Source organism: Tenrec ecaudatus, chromosome 18, assembly GCF_050624435.1.
Source record: "Tenrec ecaudatus isolate mTenEca1 chromosome 18, mTenEca1.hap1, whole genome shotgun sequence".
Classification (NCBI taxonomy): domain Eukaryota; kingdom Metazoa; phylum Chordata; class Mammalia; order Afrosoricida; family Tenrecidae; genus Tenrec; species Tenrec ecaudatus.
The window spans coordinates 70,342,682-70,364,670 of NC_134547.1; the positions used below are offsets into that span (position 1 = coordinate 70,342,682).

Here is a 21,989-nt window from a genome sequence, read left to right on the forward strand (position 1 = left end):
AGTATGAGTGAATCCTGGGATACCTGGCCATCACCCAGGAGCTGGACAGAAATGAGGCCTCACCCCAGCAGACTGCATCAAAGTCCACTGGTACCCACTGCTCAGCAGACTCACAGGCACATTCAAGTTCGATAAGCACTATTCTAGGGCAAAGGAATCCTAGTAGGAACCCTGAGCTACTAACTGCAATGTCCTCTCTTCAAACCCACCAGCTGCTCTGCTGGAGAAAGATGAGGCTGTCTGCTCCTGTAAGGACATAGAGTCTTGGAAAGCCAGCAGTCCTACCCTGCCCTGGAGGGTCACTAGAAGTCAGAATCGAGTTGATGGCAATGGACTGAGTAGTCTCTAAAGCAGAGGTCAACAAATGGCTCCAGCCATGAGCCAACTCAGCCATGCCATTGGAGCTCAAAAGCAAGAGGAGCCGTAGACAGGACATGTGTTCCAATAAAGCTTTATCTACACAGAGAGGTGGGGAGCTGGGTTTGGCTCCTGGGCTGAAGTCTGTGACCCCTGGCCTAGAGACCTAACTGTGTCTTGGTGGTGGTCCAGTCTTCGATGGGCAGTACTCTGTGAATGTCTTCATTTCTTGGGTTGACGTGTTGGCTCTTACGCTAGGGTGGTCTGGGGCAGGCAGGCGGCTGCAGCTCCTGAGGGTTGCTCTCTTGTAGAGGACAAGAAGAAAGGGGCGAGCTGCCTGAAGCACACTGAGGTGTTCTGCTCCATCCCCTCCCGCTCCCTGCTCTCCCCGAGCTACTACCACAGCTTTGGCCTCACCGAGAACTACATCATCTTCCTCGAGCAGCCCTTCAAGCTGGACATTCTCAAGATGGCGACCGCGTACATCCGGGGAGTGAGCTGGGCATCCTGCCTGACCTTCCACAAGGATGACAAGGTGAGGTCCAGGTGGGGGCTGCCAGCCGGGCCACCAGAAGGCACACAGCAGGCCAAGTTGCAAAGGGTCCTGGGAAGACCCTCTGAGATGAAGGCTTAGTGTTAGAGGACTGGAGATTTGGGAAGGCCCTCCCTGGGATGGATTCAGGGGAAAGGAAGCAGGGTCAGGAGAAGGAAGGAGGTACGCTACTAAATGTCCTTACCAGGAGCATTAGCCAACCCTCTGGAGAGTTCTGAAGCTGGGATGATCCATCCTTCAAGAGATGTCCCAAGTTGGAAAAAGGGTTGGGGGGTGAGTGGGGAGGACCCTGGCCCTTATAATTTTTTTTTATCCATTCTTTTATTTATTTTTTTTTTATTTTAACAATTTATTGGGGCTCATACAATTCTTTTCACAGTTCATACATATACATACATCAATTGTATAAAGCACATCTGTACAGTCTTTGCCCTAATCATTTTTTTCTCTTTTCTTCTTTTACATTTTATTAGGGACTCAACAACTCTTATCACCATCCATATATATACATACATCAATTGTATAAAGCACATCCATACATTCCCTGCCCCAATCATTCTCAAGGCATTTGCTCTCCACTTAAGCCCCTTGCATCAGGTCCTCTTTTTTTTCCCCCCCTCCCTCCCCATTCCCCCCTCCCTCATATGCCCTTGGTAATTTATACATCGTTGTTTTGTCATATCTTGCCCTATCCGGAGTCTCCCTTCCCCCCTTCTCTGCTGTCCCTCTCCCAGGGAAGAGGTCACATGTGGATCCTTGTAATCAGTTCCCCCTTTCCAACCCACTCACCCGCCACTCTCCCAGCATCGTCCCTCACACCCTTGGTCCTGAAGGTATCATCCACCCTGGATTCCCTGTACCTCCAACCCTCATATGCACCAGTGTACAGCCTCTGTCCTATCCAGCCCTGCAAGGTAGAATTCGGATCATGGTAGTTGGGGGGAGGAAGCATCCAGGATCCGGGGGAAAGCTGTGTTCTTCATCGATACTACCTCACACCCTAATTAACCCATCTCCTCTCCTAAACCCCTCTATGAGGGGATCTCCATTGGTCGACACTTGGGCCTTGGGTCTCCACTCTGCACTTCCCCCTTCATTTAATATGATATATATACATATATATACATACATATATACATATACACATATATACACATACATACATACACTTATATCTTTTTTTTTTTGCATGATGCCTTATACCTGGTCCCTTGGGCACCTCTTGATCGCACTGGCCGGTGTGCTTCTTCCATGTGGGCTTATTTGCTTCTGAGCTAGATGGCCGCTTGTTCACCTTCAAGCCTTTAAGACCCCAGACACTATCTCTTTTGATAGCCGGGCACCATCCGCTTTCTTCACCACATTTGCTTATGCACCCATTTGTCTTCAGCGATCCTATCATGGAGGTGTGCAGTCAATGATATGATTTTTTGTTCTTTGATGCCTGGTAACTGATCCCTTTGGGACCACTCGATCACACAGGCTGGTGTGGCCCTTATAATTTTTAATCTACTGAGGGGATTGCCCTGAAAACCTTTGACTCCCAACAGGGCCGTCCTCCCTGACAGCCAGAGCAGTCCAGGAAGAGCCTGGCCCTTTGGCAACTCCCCATCACCACGTGTTAGGGTGAGATGGTGTGATCGGTGATTTTTCACTTCATGTTTCCTATTTGGGTGAATTGGTGTTCCATTCAACAGTGCGTACACATTTGGTTTCCTGACATGAGTTGCAATCCCCAGCCGTAGGCTCTGTAGACATCGTCCCCACAGACCCTCTAGCCCGTGGCAAGGTAGAATGTCATCTTCATTCCAGGTACACTTGAGGGCTTGAAGGGTTGTTTTGATTGCTTCTGCTCTGTTCCCAAAGAAAGCCAGTCCTTCTCAGTGTTACCTATTCACACAACAGGGAAGTGTAGGAGGCAGCACCGGGCAGGCCCCTGGCCCCCTCCTCTCCAGAGGGACCCACCGCCATCTTGGGTCACCTTGGGCTGCCCTTGCTAAGCACTCACATACAGTTCTATGTACGTGGTGGCTGGACCTGCTTTAAAGTCCGTCTTCTCTCGTTTTCGAGGGGCGGGAGAAAGATGTTTAAGGGAGCAAGGGGGTCAAGCCAGATGCCTCGTCCATTCAGAATCTTCTAGAAATTTCCAGCTCTTTCAGAATAGACGCCAAAGGCTTTGCTTCTACCTGTGACTCAGCCCCTTCAGGGCATCTTCTTAACCAGCGACCCCCTCAGTTCACCTGGGTCTCAGGCCGCCCAACCCCTCCCAAGACCTGTCTGTGACACGCACACCCAACACCCAACACCCACCACTACCACCACCACCACCACCCCGCCCCTGACAGGAAGGTCTAGTCCTTGGCTGTTGGCAGAATTTCTCCAAACTAAGCTCCCAGGCGGCCGTCGGTGCAGTCGTGGCTCTCCAGCTCCTCAGGAAAAGAACCCAACCCCCTGGCAGCGCCATGCAGGCAAACCTCCTGAGAGCTGGCACCCAAATAGCACCATCTCGCAAGTCTCACAAGAAAACGGAGCCCGGTGTTGGCGGTGCTTTTGACGAGCCATGCACGCACGCTGCCCCTCCGGCCGTCAGGTGGGCGAGAGCACGGTGCACTGTGCGCGGTTCCAGAGCAGTGCAAGAAGGTCCGGGACCCAAGACACTCGGGAGCACAGGTTGCTGGAGAAACAGTGCAGCGGGCCTGCTGGATGCCGTGCCCGGCGAACCGAGGGGGTGCCATGACATGCCCGCAGCCAGAAGGAGCCGGGCCCGGAGGCCTGTGCTCCACAGCCCCCTGAACAGCTTTCTGAATCGGTGGACCACGGAGGGAAATCGCCCGGCCCAAGAGTCTGGGAAGGCCTTAGGAGAGAGCTTTCTGGAAAGTGCACATGGGGAGTCAAAGGCCTAAGAAGCAGCACCCCTATATTTACTTCTGCTTACAGAATCCCCTCCAACGCAACCAAAGTCTGCCTCTGTTTGACCTTCAACTACTAGAGCCTTCCTCGGCTACCCCCACCCACCCCCACACACTGTCAAAGCCTGCCTCTGCTGTACCCCTCAATGCCACCAGCCTTCGTCTTCTGCACACCTCAACACTACTAGTCAAAGCCTGCCTCTTCTGTAACGCCCCCCCCCTACCAGAGCTTGCCCCTTCCAAACCCCCCTCCTAAAACTCACACTTTGACTCTGAAGCAGAGGAGAGCGAGGCAAACAAGCCAGGAGGGGTGAGGGATAGGGGGTGGGGGGGACAGCAAGAGCTGTTTGGACAGGAGGATGCTTAGACCGACGCTGTAGCAAGAAAGCACACCGCTCCCATTTGCATTGGGCAACAGGCTGCAGGGAGGGCTCATTCTGCCCAGAGTGAGACTGCCTGCGTGGGACACCCAGAGAGGAGCTAGCTGCCTAAGGAGCTGACACTCCCTGGGAGGCGAGGTCAGAGCAGCTCCGCACTGCAGCCCTCCGGGCAGGTGGGGCTGGCATTGCGATGGCAACCACGCCTCGGCAAACTGGATGCAGCAGCGGGCTCTGAAGTGGGGCAATGGCAGTTGATGGTGTTAGGGTCTCCCGTCTCGAGGACCCTGATTCCTGGCCATGTCTTCCCTGCTTGACCATCCCCAGAGAGCTAACATGACCCCCCCGATCCAGCCACCCACAAACCCCATATATCAGGCTGCTGAGTGAGAGGACTGTGCGTCCTCTCCCCAACCACTGTCCTGGAGGCCAATCCAGGGGCCAGGGGGTTCAAAGCTTCTTCCCTCCTCTCACTGCGAAGATAGGATCACGAGGACAGCTCCCATCGGCTGAGCGGGAGCCCTGGTGGCATAGTGAGTTACACTTTGGGCTGCTTCACACAAGATCAGCAGTTCAAACGCACCAGCCGCTCTGAGGGAGAAAGATGAGACTTTCTGCTCCTATGAAGAGTTTCTGCCTCAGACACCCACGGGGGCCGTTCTGTTCCATCCTGTAGGCTCACTGTGAGTTGGAATCAGTTCAATGGCAGTGAGTTTGGGTTGGGTTTATCGACTGGCAGTTTTGCGGTAGGGTGGGCACAGGCTCAGTGTGAAGAGGGTTCCAAGGTCACCTACTGGTCTACACCAGAACCAGGATGGCCCAGAACTGGGCCCTCAGAATTCTGGGGTGCTGATTGCCAATGTCCGTCTTCCTGTAGACTCACATCCACATCATTGACCAGAGGACTAGGAAGCCAGTAGTGACCAAGTACTACACGGACCCCATGGTGGTCTTCCATCACGTCAACGCCTACGAGGAGGATGGCTGCATTCTCTTTGACGTCATTGCCTACAGGGACAGCAGCCTCTACCAGCTCTTCTACATGGCCAACCTCAACCGGGACTTCGCCGAGAACTCCAGGCTCACCTCTGTCCCCACCCTCAAGAGGTTCGCAGTGCCCCTCCACGTGGACAAGGTAAGCCTGTCTGAGTGCCACCAAGGTGTAAGCAGGATGGGAAGTGACCGATTGTCTTTCAATACCCAAGCAGCCAACGTGTGCCAGGATCTTTTCCATACGTGGTGCATAGTCATTCATAGTAAACATCTTAGGGAATTTAGATCCGCATAAAGGACAAACAAACCACCGCCCAAACCCCACCCCCTGAGATGTTTCTTGTATTGCTCCCCAGTCTTGTCTATGGATGTGGATGTGGATATGTGAAAGGGGGCCTGGGGACTAGGGAGTTAACAAGTTAGGCTGCTCACCACACACTCAGGAGTTCAAAGCCACATTCAGCTATTGTCTTCAAAGTCAGTGGTTCAAATCCACCAACCGCACTGTGGAAGAAAGAACTGGTGACCTGCTTCTTTTTGTTTTGTTTTTCAACAGTTTCATTGGCATATAATTCACGTATCAGGCAATTCAATAGTTTAAGTTTATGTAGAACAGTTGTATAATCAGTTTTTTAAAACTTTTTTGTTTTTTTCATATATTTTTTAATCGTTTTATTAGGGGTTCATATAGCTCTTATCACAACCTGTTTCTTAGAGATCCCAGCTCTCCTTTGTGGAGCAGCTGCCCTCCGTAACCCCTGGGATCACCCTGAGTGGGGATCAACTCCACAGTGACCTTTCCCCTTCCCCCCACCATAGATATGGGAGCAGGCTTCAAAAAGTTCATGGAAAAGTGAAATGAAACGATAATGGAACTTTCCCACAACTTTTTAGACGCTTCCTCTGAGGTCCATGGCTATGTGTAGTATTTATAAAATCCATTTCTTGGTTCTCAGAAAGGCAGTAATACTGTATAGACAGCTTTATTGAGATATAACTCACATCCTGTAAAACCCAGCTATTGAGAGTATACAAGTCAGTGATAATTGTCCCCCAGGATATTCACAGAGTAGTGAAACAATCACCACACCCTCATCCCTCCTACCTACCCTCCCCCAGCCCCACCCTCAAGTCTCTCCACTGCCACCGAGGCCACAGAGACCCTCCTGGACAAAGTAGAACTGCTCCTTCTGGTTCCCAAGACTGTCAATCTAGTGGCTGGCTGTAACAATTGGGTCATGCCTCTAGAGGGAGGCACAAAAGAACTTTCTGCCATGATGGAAATACGCTTTGCCCATTCCTGACTACTCTTTTTTCTATGCCTTTACTGTTTACCCCCACCCCCGACTATAAATTTTTATGGGAGCAGAAACCCTCAGAGTGGCTGGTTGGCAGCTCACTCTTACCTCACCGCGTACCAGTCCCTAGGCAATCACTAATCTACTTTCGGTCTCCGCATTTGTGGATTCGGATTTCTAATGAATCAGAACTCCTTTGATATCCAATCTTTTGCGACTAGCTCCATTTCCTTAGTCTAATGCTTTTAAGGTTGTTGTAGAACGTATCAAGTCTCTTTTTCTTTCAAGCGTTTCTGTCTTCTGTTTGCTTCCTATAGGATTTTTTATTTTAATAAACCATCTTATTGGGGGCTCCTGCAACTTTTATAACAATCCATGCATCAATTGGATCAAGCACATTTGTACATATGTCGCCATCATCATTTCCGAAACATTTTCTTTCTACTATAGCCCCTGGTATCAGCTCCACTTTTGCCCCTTCTCTCCCCCACCCTTCCACCCTCACGAACCCTTGATAATTTATAAGTTATTTTTATTTTCATAGTTTATACTAACTGCCGTCGGGGGTGGGGGGTTTTGTACGTCAATCCCTTCGATCAGTTCCCCCTTCTCCCCCACCTTCCTTCCTGTAGGATTTTGAAAATAACATTTCATCGAGTCTTTGGTGAAAGTTTCCATCGCAACTTGGGTTCTCCTCTGACAGTTTCCACACACGTTGTTCTGGGAGGGCGAGTTACTCGTCATGATGGGTCGACATCCCCTGCCACTGTGTTGAGTCTGTTCCTTTCCCAGGGCTCTGCTTTCCCTGTCCCCCTGACGATCCCATCTTTGCTTCTGGGTAAGACTGACTTTCAGGTCTCAAGCACTGATGGCGTTTAAGTAGACCACCTACCTACCTCATGGGGAGTAACCTTTCTTTTGTGTGCCCATTTTCTAAAGCGTGGTCTGGGGGAGGACTCAGGTCTGGGTTGAAAGATTGCTTAAGGGCAGTAGTTGGAGTGAGTCCTGTCAATTTTTCTAGTCTGGAAAAAACAAACCCAAAAACACATGTATTTGGCTCCACATTTTCCTCCCATTCTATCCAGGACCAGCTTTTGTGACCCAAGTCAGACCAGTCAGTGGTGGTGGCCGGGTACCATCTAGTTCTTCCAGTCTCAGGACAGATGAGGTTGTGACTCATGAGACATGTTTCTTCTTGGCGTTGTTGGTTCCCTTGTTACAGTTTTGCTCCTGGCCAGTCAAGACCTGTGGAGGCGCCTCAGATGGCAATTGGCAAGCTTGTGGGCTCTCAGACACTACTCCCTTTGTAAGGATACAGATCATGATTCCTGTGAGCCATGTCATGCCAACTGCGCTATTTGTTTTTATCACCAGATAGTTACAAGCCACTTTCAGTCATTTCCCCCCTCTCACCTATGTGTATATCTAGACATCTGTCCATGGTGTTATTCTTAGACAACATTATTTTAATCACTTGCCTCTCAGGCTTATCCAATCACTGGTTATTGAGTCCTGTCCTTGCATTAAAAATGACCACCGGGCAAGATGTTGTCCTCCTCAGGGCACTCTGCCAGGGCTCTGGACTTGACTTAAGGAGGCCACAGAGGCTGCTGGCTCCAGAACTCCCTGACTTCATGGCTTAATTAATTTAAATGAAACCAAATTACATTAAATTAAATTCTGATGGCTCTCATTTACTGGATGCATACTCTGTGCCAGGCACTCTCCTCACTATTTTCCTTACCTCCCTAATGGCCCAAAGGGCCCAGGGGAGAGGCTCGAGGCTCCTCCTACACGGGCCGATCAGCAAGGAGCGCTGCACAGTCACAGGGACCTTCCGGAACAAAAAGACCAAAATGGGAAGCTCTTGCAACTCCGCGTGCCCTGCATCCGGGCCTGTATGCTTCTGAAGACACTCTTCCCATCCCTCCAGGCCCTCCCTAAAGAACTCTGATTCACAACATGTCAAAACAGCAGTGGGAGCACACCTGAGGGAAGCAGATCACGTTCCTTTTCAAGGGCCTTCGAGTGGGGGGGGGGGCGCGGAAAGAAGCCGGAATGAGGCAAGGTGGGTAGGAGAGTGGATGGGGTAAGGTTTCTCTTTGAAATTCTTCCAGGACAGCCCTGGCTTCCCTCACAGGTGCCTTGTCATGGTGGGTGGGGAAAAAGTACCGGGTGCCACTTCCCTAGACCTGGCCCTCACCATTCCCATGTTCTGGAAATAATAATAATTTTTAAAAGTAGTTGTCTTGGCCTTCTGAGCTGATCTCTCTGCTGTGAATCGTGCTGGCCCAGCAGATTCCCTGGGAAAGCCACCGTTTTGATGAGACCTTTGGTTTGGGGTTTGTTTTGTTTTTTTGAAGGCGCCTTAAATAGACTAAACCCAGTGTGTTTACTGAGAGAACTTGTCTGCAGCCATTCACTGGTCACAGAGACATGTTCAGATACTTCCTATTTGGAGCGTCCTAGCAGTGCGTTCTAACTTAGTCTCACGTTCACCTCACTATGCAGATGAAGAAACTGAGACTCAGCGAGGTTAAAGCAGGTGCTCAGGGCCACCTGTCTGCCTCCAAATCCACGTCTGTATGACTCAGGGGTAGTGGTTCCGTGGCTCCCCCCCAGGGAGCCTTCTGACCTGGAACAAGTCCAGGTGGGTCTCCTGGCTCTTCTGGTGGCCCTGCAGGTAGGGGGTGGAGGGTATTCGTAGAGAGCCTTGGAACTTTCTCTCCCCTCGACCTCCAAACCCCTCCCCCAAACACCAAGCTGCCAAGGCCCCACGTAGGCTCCTCAAGAGCTGGCCGGACCAGTGGGCAAATGGGAGGTCAGGATTTGAACCCAGGTCTGCATGACCCCGCATCGGGCCTCTTTTCCAGCTCTCCAGTGCTTTGGCTCCGTGGTCACGTAGGTGTCTTGACGTAGCTGCTGCTGGTTTTCCTATCACTTCCATTAAGGCCTACAGAGCCTGCTTTTGTGCCCCTCAGCTTGCTCGCTGGGACTGAGTATGAAAGAATCAGCAAGCCCAGTGGAAAACCAGCACGGTCAGCTGCACCTCCAAAGCCATTATGTAAATGAAGCCGCGGGGGCGGGTGGGTGAGGGAACCAAGGGTCTTCCGGTTCTACCCAGAGACCTCGCCAAGACCTGACTTTTTTTTTTTTGAGACTGATTTAACAGTATTAAAAACCAAACTCATGCCATCAAGTCGATACCAACTCGCAACGAACCTATAGAGCTGCCCCCGTGGATTTCTGAGACTGTAACTCTTTATGGGAGTAGAAAACCTCATCTTTCTCCCATGAAGCAGCTGGTGGTTTCAAACTGCTGACCTTGGGTTAGTTAGCAGCCCAATTCGTAACCACTGTGCACCCAGGGCTCCTTTTAGAAGTCCTCATTAATTATCAGAACAGAAGGAAAATGGCAAGTGTTGGCGAGGCTGTGGAGTGGCAGGTAGGTGTAAGATGGCGCAGCTCCTGTAGGAAACAGCTGAGCGGGTCCTCAGAAAATGAAGCCCATTGGCAGGGAGGAAGCCTCCAGTGGATCCCTTCAGATCCTAGTCTCGGGATGTGACTATGGGACTAGCCTGATATCGGACAGCGAACATTGTAGCCATGATGACAGCTGATCCAGTAAAGTTAAATGGAACATTTTACTTGATTCCCCTTTCAATCCATTTAAAATTGTTATCAGTTTGTTTTTATTAATAAAAAAAGTGAAGGGGAAGTACATGTGGATGCCGTCGCAGGTGAATCCCCTCTGAACACAGACCAGGGATGTGAATAGCCGGGATGCATTAGGAAGTGGATTGTGGCAGATGTAGTTAGGTAAAATTTCACACCTTAACATTAATCTCCCCTTTGACCCACTTTAGACTTGTTCTAGTTTTGAATATTTTCTGCTTTCTTTTCAACCAGGACTTTTCTTGGTTTTACTTTGTCATTGTTGTTAGGGTTTTTTTTGTTATTCGCTTTGTGGTAGGTGAGCTCCAGGAGGGGGGACTCTGGAGAGCAGTAGCTGGATTCATGGTTTCCTGGGCATGCGACAGGGAGGTTGGGGGACATGGGGAGCTAATAAGAAGTACAAGAAATGAGAAAGTGTTATAAAATTGATGTGGCAATGATTTTACAACTCTTCTTGATAGGATTGAACTATTGCATTGTATGATACATAGATTATGCCCCAATAAAAGGGTTTTTTTTTTTTAAAGAAAGCAAAACTAAAAGGAAACAAGCTGACCAAACAGCCCAGCAATTCCCCACAAGACTGGAAGGCCAGGAGCCTACTGACGCCTGTTCCCTGGAGCACGGCTCACACTAGCCAAGTGTCCGCCCATGGCTGAATGGCTAAGCAGTGTGTACATACAGTAGAGCATTATTCAGCCAGAACAAAACACGGAGCCCTGCTTCCCACTGTAGCCCAGATGCACCACGAAGACAGACATTGTGCCGAGTGAAATTCGTCAGACACAAAAGGACACACATTGCCTGATTACCCTGATAGGAGAGACTTCGAACAGGCCCCTGCACAGAGAGCAGAGCTTCCCAGAGGGTGTGGAGGAGACCTGGGGTGGCACCGCCCACTGGGCACTGAGTTTCTATTTGAGGGTTCAAGTGTTTTGGGACCAGACCATGGTGATGGTGGCTCAGCATGCTGAAGGCATGACTGGCACGGGATCAGACACACATGGTGACAGTGGTAGGGGCCGGGGCATGTTAATGTGAACACGGTACGTCTGAGACCTTCTGCTTGCAGCATTCAGAAAAATTTGAAGACAACTCCGCTTCCTCCCACATGACTCAGGGCCACTGATTGAACTTACCCTCGTGCTACAGACCTCTGGGTTGGATTGCTTCCTTCTCTGGTTTCCAGGAAGCAAGAGACCTGGGGCAGGCTCACAGGTGGCAAACCACAAGGCCTAAGCCCTCACCCCCACCCCCCTCACGCCCACAGGCCCAAGCCAAGGTTTGATGCACAGAAGAATGCGCCCTCCCCTCCCACTGCTTCCCACACTTACCTTGGGACTCTGAAACCTCACTTCCCGCTGCAGAAGCGGCTGCTGCCTTGGGGTGGAGCTGAGCAGGTCCACTCACAGACTTTGAAAAGCCATCCTCTGAGCCCTCAGCTGATTTGAAAGTAGCCAAGAAGGAAGTCTGGGAACAGGAGCCTGGCCACGCTCTCTAATTGCTGTTTATTGTCCCTTAAAAAATGGCTTCTTGTTCACTTTCAAGTCACTCTGCCTGTCTCTTGAAAGAGGCACATCAGGCAGGTGCACGTGGCCTTAGAAGTCCGGCCTGGCTGTCCTGGCTACGTCCCGTCCAACAGCTATTAAGGAAGGGGCCATGGGGACCAACGCCCTTTCTCCTGCCACTCTGGGGCCTCACACGCCGCTGTCCCCTCTTCCTGTCACTTGCCCAGCACACATGAGACCCTAAGCCTCAGTGTCTGGGAGCTGGGCTCAGGTGTGGACGTGGTTTCAAAGCTCCCAGATGACTTCAATGTGCAGCCAGGGTGAGCCTCATGCTGAGGACACCAGATAGGAGCCACTAGGTGAGGACTACCAGGGTGAGGGCTGCAAGATGATGAACCCCAGGAGAGGCCCACCGACTGAGCACGGCCAGGTGAGCTCAGCCTCCAGTGCTCAGCCTCGGGGGCCACTCATACCAGGTGCAGGGCCCGCGCTGCCAGCACACGCAGCTTTTGCCTCCCCATTTGTCTCAAGTGTGTCCAGTCCCTCTTTCTGATTCCCTGAGAGGACAGGGGACTCCCTTGCTCTGTTCTGACTCTCAGGGGATGCTCACGAAGCCCTTCGATATCGTGGGTGGGTGGGCAAATGAGAGAGTCAGTGGAAACTGTGGGGCAGGGTCTCAAGGGCACAGGGGCCCTTCAGCCCAGAGGACATTTGCCCGAGAAAAGCACGTTCCTGTAGGACAGGCGATGGAGAGGGGGGGCATAAACCCAGGAACTCCTGGCTGCCCCCACTGCTCCAGATTCTGCTTTGGGCCAGCTAGGGTCAGAGAGAAGGTGGGGCGCTCAGCAGGCTTGTTTATGTAGGGCGGCGCAGGGGTGTCTAAGGCAGGGCCGGGGGGAGGAGGGGCTGGGCGGAGAGGGAGCGGGCATGTACAGACAGCCTGGACAGTTTCCCTGCCCTCTTCTGGAAGCCTCAGAGGCAGGTCATGCACAGTGTCCTCCACTTGGTGATTGTCTGTCCGCCCGGGTGTTAGGGGCAACCCCAGCAGAGAGGTACCTTGGACATGACCTTCAACAAACCAGGCACAGCCCAGTTGGCATTGTGGCGGGCTCATGATGCAGAGTAACACCGGCTCCACAGAGCTGTCAGAGGGTGGATTCGAACCTCCAGCTTTCCAGTTCGCCTCTGGCCCAGTCAACCGTTTGCGCCTCCCAGGAATTTGCTCTCCAGTGTGGAAGGGGGTGGCCTCCAGACACTGCCCAACTTTGTCCCTTGCCGTCAAAGTGTGAAAGGGAAGGCACAGCACTGAAGGGAGCTGCCACTCCTTCACCCGGGCACAACTTTCTCTGTGCCATGCACCCTGAAGTCCCTTTTCTGCTCCCAGAGATTGTGAGAGGGGCCACTGGCTGGCATATTAGAGGTCCCTGATCAGGCCCCTTCTGCCAAGGGTGACAAGGTCACAGGGCCCAGGACATGACACAGAGCCTGGGATCTGAATTCCCTGTCCAAACACCCTGGCCTGCGTCTAGGGCTGCTCTGGTCCTGTTCAGGGCAGTCTGGGTCTCCGCTCTATGCATACCGAGGTTGGCTGCTGGCTCGGGTGTGCTAGCCGGCACCCCCCTGCTCAGCACAAGCAAAGCCCATCAGAGTGAGGGGTGCAACAGTGATGGGAGAGACAGGCAGGGCCCCCCCTGGTCCAGTTCAGAACCCCCTGACACTTCAGCGGTCACATGAGCTAGTGATAACCATGTTGCCCAGTGGAACTGCATAGTATTGTTGGCCACTGGCATCAAGCTGTCACTAATTCATGGAGACGTCACACACAACAGAACAAAACACTTGCTACCTGTCCAGGTGAATGAAATATTGCTTGAGCCCGTGGCTGCCACCCACTGTGAGTGCCCTCCAACCTGGCGGGTCATCTTCCAACACCCTCTCAGATGATGTTCTCTTGTGATCCACAGGGTTTTCATGGGATCATGTTTAGGAGTAGGGCACCAGGCCTTTCTTACTAGTCTTAGGCTGGAAGCACCATCAGAACCAGTCCACTAGAGACGACACCGCTGGCATTTGATACAGCAGTGCTGTTGCTTCTAGCAGGGACAGACTGACAGACAGGTGGTAGCCAACAATACCAGAGTAGGGTCTTTGTCAAAGTCGGGAGAGAGAGCTGTGTTTTACTCAACCCTCTTGCCAACTTACGTAAACACCTGGTTGGTGGCCTCCACTTGCACGCTCGCCGTGGCCGTGGTGGCGCCGGAGTGGGTTTATGGTTCAAACCCACCAGGAGAAAGATGAGACTCTGGTCCCCAGAAAAACACAGTCTCCAACCCCCAGGGGCAGTTCTGCTCTGTCCTGTTGGGCAGTATGGGTCAGAATCGGCCTAACGGCAGTGTTTATTGTTATTGTTGTTGGTGGTGGTGGTGAAGGCTTGTTGTGTTCTCTGACTTCTTTCAAATCACACCTCTGAGATACCTGCTGTCCCCTAGTCTGCCGTTGGCAGAGAATGTCGTTGCCCAGCGTGGCAGGCTTGCTATGGGATTTTGAGTCCACATTTGCCCGGCTTCTGGATCTACAGTGGAGCTGGCCCTGTGCCACGTGTTTTCAGACTATTACTTCATTTAATCCTACCCATAATCCTCAAGGGCAGGTCGGAGCAGCCTCCCCAGGGCTCCCAGTCAGCCCAGGAACTAAGGATCGCGCCTCCACTTTACTGATGAGGAGACAGGTTCGAGCAAAGCCGAGGTTCTGCCTGGACTCCGTGGGGGGAGGGGGCACTGTGTGTCCCCAAAACCTCTTTTGGGAGGATCTCTGAGACGCTTCCCTCTCCTGGGAGTTCCCTGCAGCCTAGGGATTTCCAGCCAGCCTTGGGATTCTGGCTGGAAAGCGATTTTCCCCAAAGCTGAGCCTGTTGGCCTGAAGGGAAGCCCAGTCATGTTTGCTACTGTGGAAAAATTCACATTTCTCCCTCAACCTGTCTGACCAGTTCCTGCTGAAGCCGGGAGCCTCCCAGCAGTGGCCCTGAGACAAGCATGGGAGGCCTCTGCCTGTTGTGCCCGTCTGCCCAGGTGGCTATGAGTTGGGCTGCTAAAGAGCTCAAGGCCAGCGGTTCAAAACCACCATTGCTCCTGGAGAGAACGGCGAGGCTTTCTCCAGCAAGGCTGTAAGGAGCTGCGATCTCAGACCCTTGATAGCAGTAGTTATACTCGGTCCTCACCTATGAATCAGAATCGACTGATGTTTGGTTTGGTTTTTTTTCCAATCCAGAAGATGATCAGAGCAGGGGTTGAGTGCCTGGAATCTGCTACAGACAGAGTCTGAAGGGGAGAGGCTGGGCAGCCCCAGGCTTTTGCATCGGCTTTGCCACCCACCTGCAATGCATGCACTTCTTTCTGGGAAGAACTGCTCAATGCCTCCGCCTAGGTGACCTTGGTCAAGTCACTGCCCTTCTTTGGGCTCCGTTTTGTCTATTTCCTCTAATATAAATTAGAGGCACAGCTTGAGAACTACACAGATACCCAAGGACCTTGGAAGTTTACAGCCTGGGAGGCCAGAAACCATCACCCCACTGACACCTTTTCCAGCAGAAAGCTGCTCAGCTAGAATACCCAATAACCCACTGCCATCGCGTCCATTCCGGGTCTCAGCCGCCCTGTAAGACAGAGCAGAACTGCCCCTGGGAGTTTCCCAGACAATGAGTCTTTACTGTTTCATCTTTCTCGTAATGAGCAGCTGGTGGGTTTGAACCATGGGCCTTGAAGTTAGCAGCCCAATGACATTCTAGAAAATTCAGAAAGGAAAGTTTACACGAAAGGAGGCACCCACGACAGTACGTGTCCTCCAGCACCTACTCTGTACTTAGCCCTCAGGTTGGCGGCAACAAAAGAGCCACCCAACCACCCACCAGCAGCTCCTGCATCTCCAACCGTTGCTTGGTCTCATGTAAGCCACTGTCACGCCATGGTGGACGTGTGCTGGGCAGGGCTGGGGAGGAGTCCCTTGCTCCCCATCTCACAGCGAGGAAGTGGGGCAACCAAGAGCAGTCGATACTCGATGTAATAAATGGCTTGAGAGCCCTCTTCTGGGTCACACCGAAGCCAGTAATACTGGTCCTGGACAGGGCACAGTGAGACTGTCACTTGAGACCAAGGAGTGGCCTAGGACGATGGGTCTTGCAGGTTTGCTTTGGATTCAGCCAGGGGTACGTGTTTGTAGGAGAAAATACTGACAAAAGAGGCAAAGAAAAGGAAACGACAGACACACACACACCCCTCAAATCCCACCCCACCCTCCACGATGCTCATGTTCCCCGGGTCTCTCTCCCAGGCCCATTTCGGGGTGATTTTTCTTTTTAACACGGTCAAGTTCAGACTGCATATGCAATTTGGTCTGCAGCTTCTCGCACTCAGGGCTCTATCATGAGCGTTTCCCATGCTATTATAAACTCTTTATAAACGTCCTTTTAATGATTGATGCAGTCTTTGGGTGAATCACAGGGCCTTTACAAAGCCAGAACTTACTCCCATGCTCACATTAACTTGGCCTGTGAAGGGACCCAGGGGTACCCAAGCGACCAGAGAATCAAGACCACAGGACCTGCTGTCTTGGGTGTCATCACTCTGTCTTGACACCCCTCCTGTAAGTTTGTCACTGAGGATCAGGCGATTCCACACTGAAGCCTCCTCGGGCTCGTGGGAAGCCAGGCCAAGAGATGCTCAGGTGTCTTTCAAGTGTACGCACAGGAAACCCCAGGTTTGATCTGCAAAGACAAGCTTTCCCTTTTCTGCGCCCCTGAAACGGATTCTTTGCAGGATGCCGCAGTGGGCTCCAGTTTAGACCTGCCGTCCTCCACCACGGCGACCGCACTGAAAGAGGGAGAGGGCCTGGTCTACTGCCAGCCGGAAGTGCTGTACGAAGGTAAAGCAGGCTCTTGGAGATGGGGCAGGTCCCCAGCCAGGCCTTCGACTCCAACCCCGCCCTCCCACCCAGAGGAACCACACCTGCACCTCAGGAGACAGGGAGGCCTCTGGGATTACCCCAGTGACAAGCCTGTGGGAGAGGTCACTTGATTATCTCCCCAAACACCACAAAGAGAGGCCGTGGGCGGCCGTCGGAGCAAACATCATTCATGTTCGCTGTTTGAAGATGCTTGGTTCTTGACTTTCTGACAAGCCACAGAATATTCTTAATTCTCATTCTACCCCATTCCCAGTAACCCTGTAGGATAGGTGGTGGGTATGTGGGCAGAGAATGGCCATTACGTCACATCACGTCATGTCACATCGTGGTAGCCACCCCACAACAGAAGGAAACACTGCTGGGTCCCGGGTCCCGGGTCCTGGATCCTCCTTGATGGCAGCGTATTGGAATCTGCTGAGTCCAGTTCCCCTAGGGCCCCTCTCCCAGGCCCTCGCTGGCCCTCCACTTCACCACACACCAGGCCCTGGCATAGCCATCGATGAACAAGTGGGACAATGCTTTCTTGTGATTGTGCAGTTTTCCTAAGCGAGTTTGGAGAAGTAGGTCTTTCTCCTTAGACCACACCAGAAACTCCACTAAAACCTGTCCCGCCTAGGGTGAGCCTGCTGGTATTGGAAATATCAGTGGCAAAGCTTCTAGTATCGTGGCAGCACACGGGACCCAGGGACAGGATGCGACATGGGTCTTGTCAGCCCCGTTTTCCAGCTGAGGAGACTGGGTCTGTGGAGTAGCCGAGTTACACACCATATAAAGCCCCAAGACTAGAATTCATGATGCTCCCGGAGCAGGTTGCCCTGCCTCAGCACGGCTGGCTTAGGGGCCAGCTAACTCTTGGTGTACAGCCAGAATGCTCCTCAGAAGTGAGGATGGTGGGACTTTGTCTCACGTGCTGGGGACACTTTATCAGGAGCAACCTGAACCTGGAGGCAGCCAGGTTGGTACAGCGAAGGGGCAGTGAGAAAGAGGAAGACACTGGACAAGGTGGATGGACACAGTGGCTGCAGCTATGGGCTCAAGCACAGGAACCATTATGAGGATGGCCCAGGGCCAGGCAGTGTTTCCTTCTGCTGGCTAGAGGGTCACTGTAAGTTGGAACCAGCTCAATGGCACCTCCACCACCAAGGACAGTTCCTTGAGATGGGGTCTGCCCTGTGAGTGTCGAATACCCTACCGACCTCTGCCCTACAGGCCCCAGCAGCACTGCCTGCTCTCCCTGATAGAACAACCCAAAATGTACACAGACGTGGCCAGATGTGCACTGAAAAACTTAGAGTGTACCCCGTAAACCATCAGGACGTCCTAACTTCGGTTCCCTCTGGAGCTTGTGCCATGACTGGATTACTTGTGCACTTCAGTGACCTTATGTTATGACATCTTCGCATAGTTTTACCAGTCCCAGACTTGGAAAGAGAGTTCTTTGTCAATACCATTTTTACACAATATGCTATCACATGAAATCACTCTCCCCCCCCCAAAAGAAACAAACTCACCGTCATCAATTCAATGACAACTCACAGTCACCCTAAAGGACAGGGCAGAACTGCCCCTAGGGGGTTCTGAGAGGAGAAAGCCCATCTTTTGCCCTTGGAGTGGCTGGTGGTCTCGAACTGCTGACAATGGATCGCAGCCCAATTTGTAACCATTATTTAATGGTTCCCCATTCATATGCCTTTCCATAGCTTCTCTTTGCACACACGTGCACATGAACATACATGCCTACACACACATCAGTACTCTTGATCTTAATAATTTTTTATTGTAAGTTAGGTGAGGGTGTACATTTCAGATCATCAACCTCAGAGTCAACAGTGTAAGCCACACATCACCGCCCCCCTCAGTAGCTTATCCTTCTCTGCTCCTTGATTTCCCCTCTCCCTCTCGTGTGGACACCATCCTCTATTTCCTCCTAGTTAACACCTGTCAACAGGCCAGCCTAGGCGCAGGGCTACAAACTGAGGCTCTGAAGCCGTAAGTGGTTCCTTTGGTACTGACATGGCCCTAAAGTAAAACTGAAAATGAAAATAAAACTAAATGTTTGCTTTATAAAAATTTAAAAGATTATTATTCAGATAATGTAGTTTCATTTGTTTGTAAAAACACATTTATGCCTCTCAAACCATTTAAAAATTGTTGCGAAGGACAGGATTGGCCTATCCGTCTCAAAAGTTTACGGACCCCTGGTTTTTCCCTTCTCTCCTGGCCCTGCCAAGGCCCCTTGGCAATCTCTGAGGGCTGCTCCTTTGCTATGAAGTACTTTTTTCCCCCAGAGTATTCAAACAAAAAATTTTAAAATCAAATTGCAGTAACTTCTGATTTTAATCATGTAATTCTTGTTGATTTTTATCTCGGATAATTAAAAATGTTTACACATTTCATAAACCAAAGTCTAGCTTAACTCGCTCCTGCCCTCCTAATAGAGCCAGGGTCATTATCCCGGCTCCCCTCCCCCTGCCCCGGCCCTGGTGCGGTTCCTGTGCGTTGGCAGCTCCGTTGACCCAGTCCAGGGCCACACCTAGGGTGCCGGGACTGGGAGCTGCCCCGTGGGAAGGGATGCCCAGCGCAGAGTGGGGGAGCACTGTGTCCCACCCTCCGCGATGGCAGCCAGTCAGCCTGGCTCTCGTTCCTCCCCAGGTTTGGAGCTCCCGAGGATCAACTATGCCCACAACGGGAAGCCGTACCACTATGTCTTCGCTGCCGAAGTCCAGTGGAGCCCCATCCCGTCAAAGGTACCGCACCTATGCGGCCTTGGCTAGAAAGGAGGGAGGCTCCCTGGGAAGGATGGATCTGGGGCTCGGTTTGGGACCAAACTCATCTGAAGTCAGGCGGCCTGGTGCGTAGTGAGGACGCATTGGGCAAACAATTGGGACTGTGGTCCGCAGTTCGAAACCAGCCGCTCTGCAAGAGAACGACGAAGCTTTCTGCCCCGGAAGGGCAGTTCTATGAGAATGCGCCCCCAGAAGAGGGAGCCAGGGGAATGCAGGCGGTCGGATGGAGGTCATGGGGGGCTGATTCCTGTATGCCCTCTGTTTGTCCTAACTGAGCACCTACTACACGCCGCTGCTCAGAGTCTCGCCAGCAGAGAGGGTGTGGCCGAAGTCTGGGGGCTGTGATTGCTTCTTCATGGGGCGGAGTTTGCACACCCCGGTGTAGAGAGCACCCCTTCACAGCGCTTCGCAGACGCGCGTGTCATACCCGCTGAAGGGCTGTGCCCAAGGGTGTCACAGCCCTTGTTCCCTCGGTGTAGGTTCCTTTCTGGCCACGCCCACAGCACTGCACGCGTTAGCACGTCCCAGACGTCAGACCGCAGCATAGCGTCAGCAACCGAGAAGGGCCGCGCTTTCTTGCCATTGTCCCCCTATTGCGGCTGACACCGACATACGCCCCCTGTGGGCCTGTCCGCCCAAGCCCCAGTGCTTCCACCATTTCCCAGAGTGCAGTTCGGGGGCGACACAGTGAGCTGCTAGCCACAAGGTCAGCAGTTTGAAGCCACCAGCCGCTCCATGGGAGAAAGATGAGGCTTTGTGCTCCCATAAGGACTTACAGTCTTGGGGCTCAGGGGCAGCTCTTCCCTGTTCTCCAGTCACTATGAGTCACTTTTCTCTTTCACCCCATCCAAGATTCTGCTGCCCGGTCAGGCTTTCATCCGACACTTTCCCCACCCCGTAGCGCCTCCCCGCAGAAACGGAGCCTATTCAGATGTACAATCTCAGACGGGATGAAGCACCCAGTCAGCAAGGGACGCTGGGGCCGGCTGGTTGCAGCCACCGTACTCCTGCGTTGCAGGGGCCCTGCCACCTGCGCAGCCGTCGCTCGGCCTCACCAGCCCTGTTTTAAGATGATAAAATGCACGCTTTTTTTTAAGTGCCAACTGTGCAGAAATGCATCCAGGGGAAAAAATTAAGGTTCCCACACACCTCTAGTCACGCCCCACTAATCCCATGCCCTAGAGCATAGTTGCCCAAACTTCTTCGGCCTACCTCCACCCTTTTCAGGGGGGAAAAAAGGTGACTCAGCGCCCTTGCCTCCGGCAAGTAAGCACGTTTGCCCTGCAGCCCATCATTCAGGATCAAGTGTTGGCCTGTGCTTGTGCAGTCCCTTGAATCCTCTGTGCGGTCCCCTTGAATCTTCTGCTAGGAGCCTATATCTGAGGGCCCATGCAGACTCATTCGTCTGGGCAGAAGGCACCGCAGAGGGAAGGCCTGACGGCTGACTTCTGAAAACCAGCCACAGCTCAGCGGGGGCTGGGTGGCAAGTGATGGGTTAAGCTCCTGGCCCAACGGGCCTGGTGCCTGTCCGCTTTCGGGAGCAAGCCTGCATCTCTCCTTGGATGCGCAGATCCTGAAGTATGACCTCGTCACCAAGTCGTCCTTAAAGTGGGGAGAGGAGCACTGCTGGCCTGCAGAGCCCCTGTTCGTGCCCAGGCCAGGCGCCGAGGATGAGGATGACGGTAGGACCGCCCACCCTGCCCGAGGTCACCCTCAGACACAGCGGTATGCCCCTGGACAGCCTTGACAACCACTCCAGCAGGCAGTTACTGTACCCCTGCCCCTATACAGATGAAGACAGGAAGGCTCACAGAGGGTAGCCTGACCCAGTCCCTGGCGTGCACAGCCACTGAGTCTGAAGAGCACATGTTCTACTGCCCAAGGCCATAGGACCCTGGTTCCCAGAGCAGTGGCAGGATCAGAATGCCAACCGGCTTCAAGCCTGGAAGGTGCCCAGGTGGCATAGTGGTTATGCATTGGCCTGCTAACTGCACAGTCAGCAGTTTGAAACCACCAGCTACTCCAAGGGGGAGAGATAGGATAGTCTACTCCCACAAAGAGTCACAACCCCAGTGCTACAGCTCTTTTAGAATTTGTCTAGCAGGTTTTCTGGTCTTCCCAGAAAACCCCTTAAAAAAAAAGAAAATAAAAAAGAGTCACAACCCGGGGAACCCACAGGGGCAGTTCTAGCCTGTCCTCCAGGGTCACCATGAGCCCGCATTGACTCGAGGCCAGTGGGCTGCTTTGGTCTGACAGGTCTGGGCGGAGCACGGGTAGTGTAGCAGTTATGCATTGCGCCACCAAACACAAGGTCAGGGCTTCCAACCCATCACATGCTCCAAGGGGGAAAGACGAGACTTTCTGTTCCCACAGAACGACAGCTTCAGAGCCCCACTGGGGCAGTTCTACCTTGTCTCACAGGGTTGCTGAGTCAGGATCCACTTGATGGCAGTGAGAGCTTGGGTATGCAGGTGTAGAAGGGGGCCCGGGGCACACAGGGACTGAGCGCCCAGCTGCTCATGGGGAAGCCAGCAGTAGGAGCCCACCAGCAGGGACCCCAAGGCGGAACAGTGG

General features: G+C 52.5%; 1 protein-coding gene and 1 non-coding gene across 2 annotated transcripts in view; both read left to right on the plus strand.

Annotated features, from left to right (window-relative positions):
• The window catches only part of BCO1 (beta-carotene oxygenase 1), a 36,882-nt gene that overhangs the window by 11,939 nt on the left and 2,954 nt on the right, over positions 1-21,989 (plus strand). The window contains exons 6-10 of the mRNA XM_075536739.1: positions 669-892; positions 5,074-5,331; positions 16,482-16,587; positions 19,282-19,376; positions 20,986-21,097. Coding sequence (XP_075392854.1) covers positions 669-892; positions 5,074-5,331; positions 16,482-16,587; positions 19,282-19,376; positions 20,986-21,097 — 795 coding nt within the window. The remainder of the gene's footprint in view (positions 1-668; positions 893-5,073; positions 5,332-16,481; positions 16,588-19,281; positions 19,377-20,985; positions 21,098-21,989) is intronic.
• LOC142432884 (U7 small nuclear RNA) lies at positions 21,486-21,546 on the plus strand. Its single transcript, XR_012780981.1, has one exon. It is a non-coding gene; the product is annotated as a U7 small nuclear RNA (small nuclear RNA).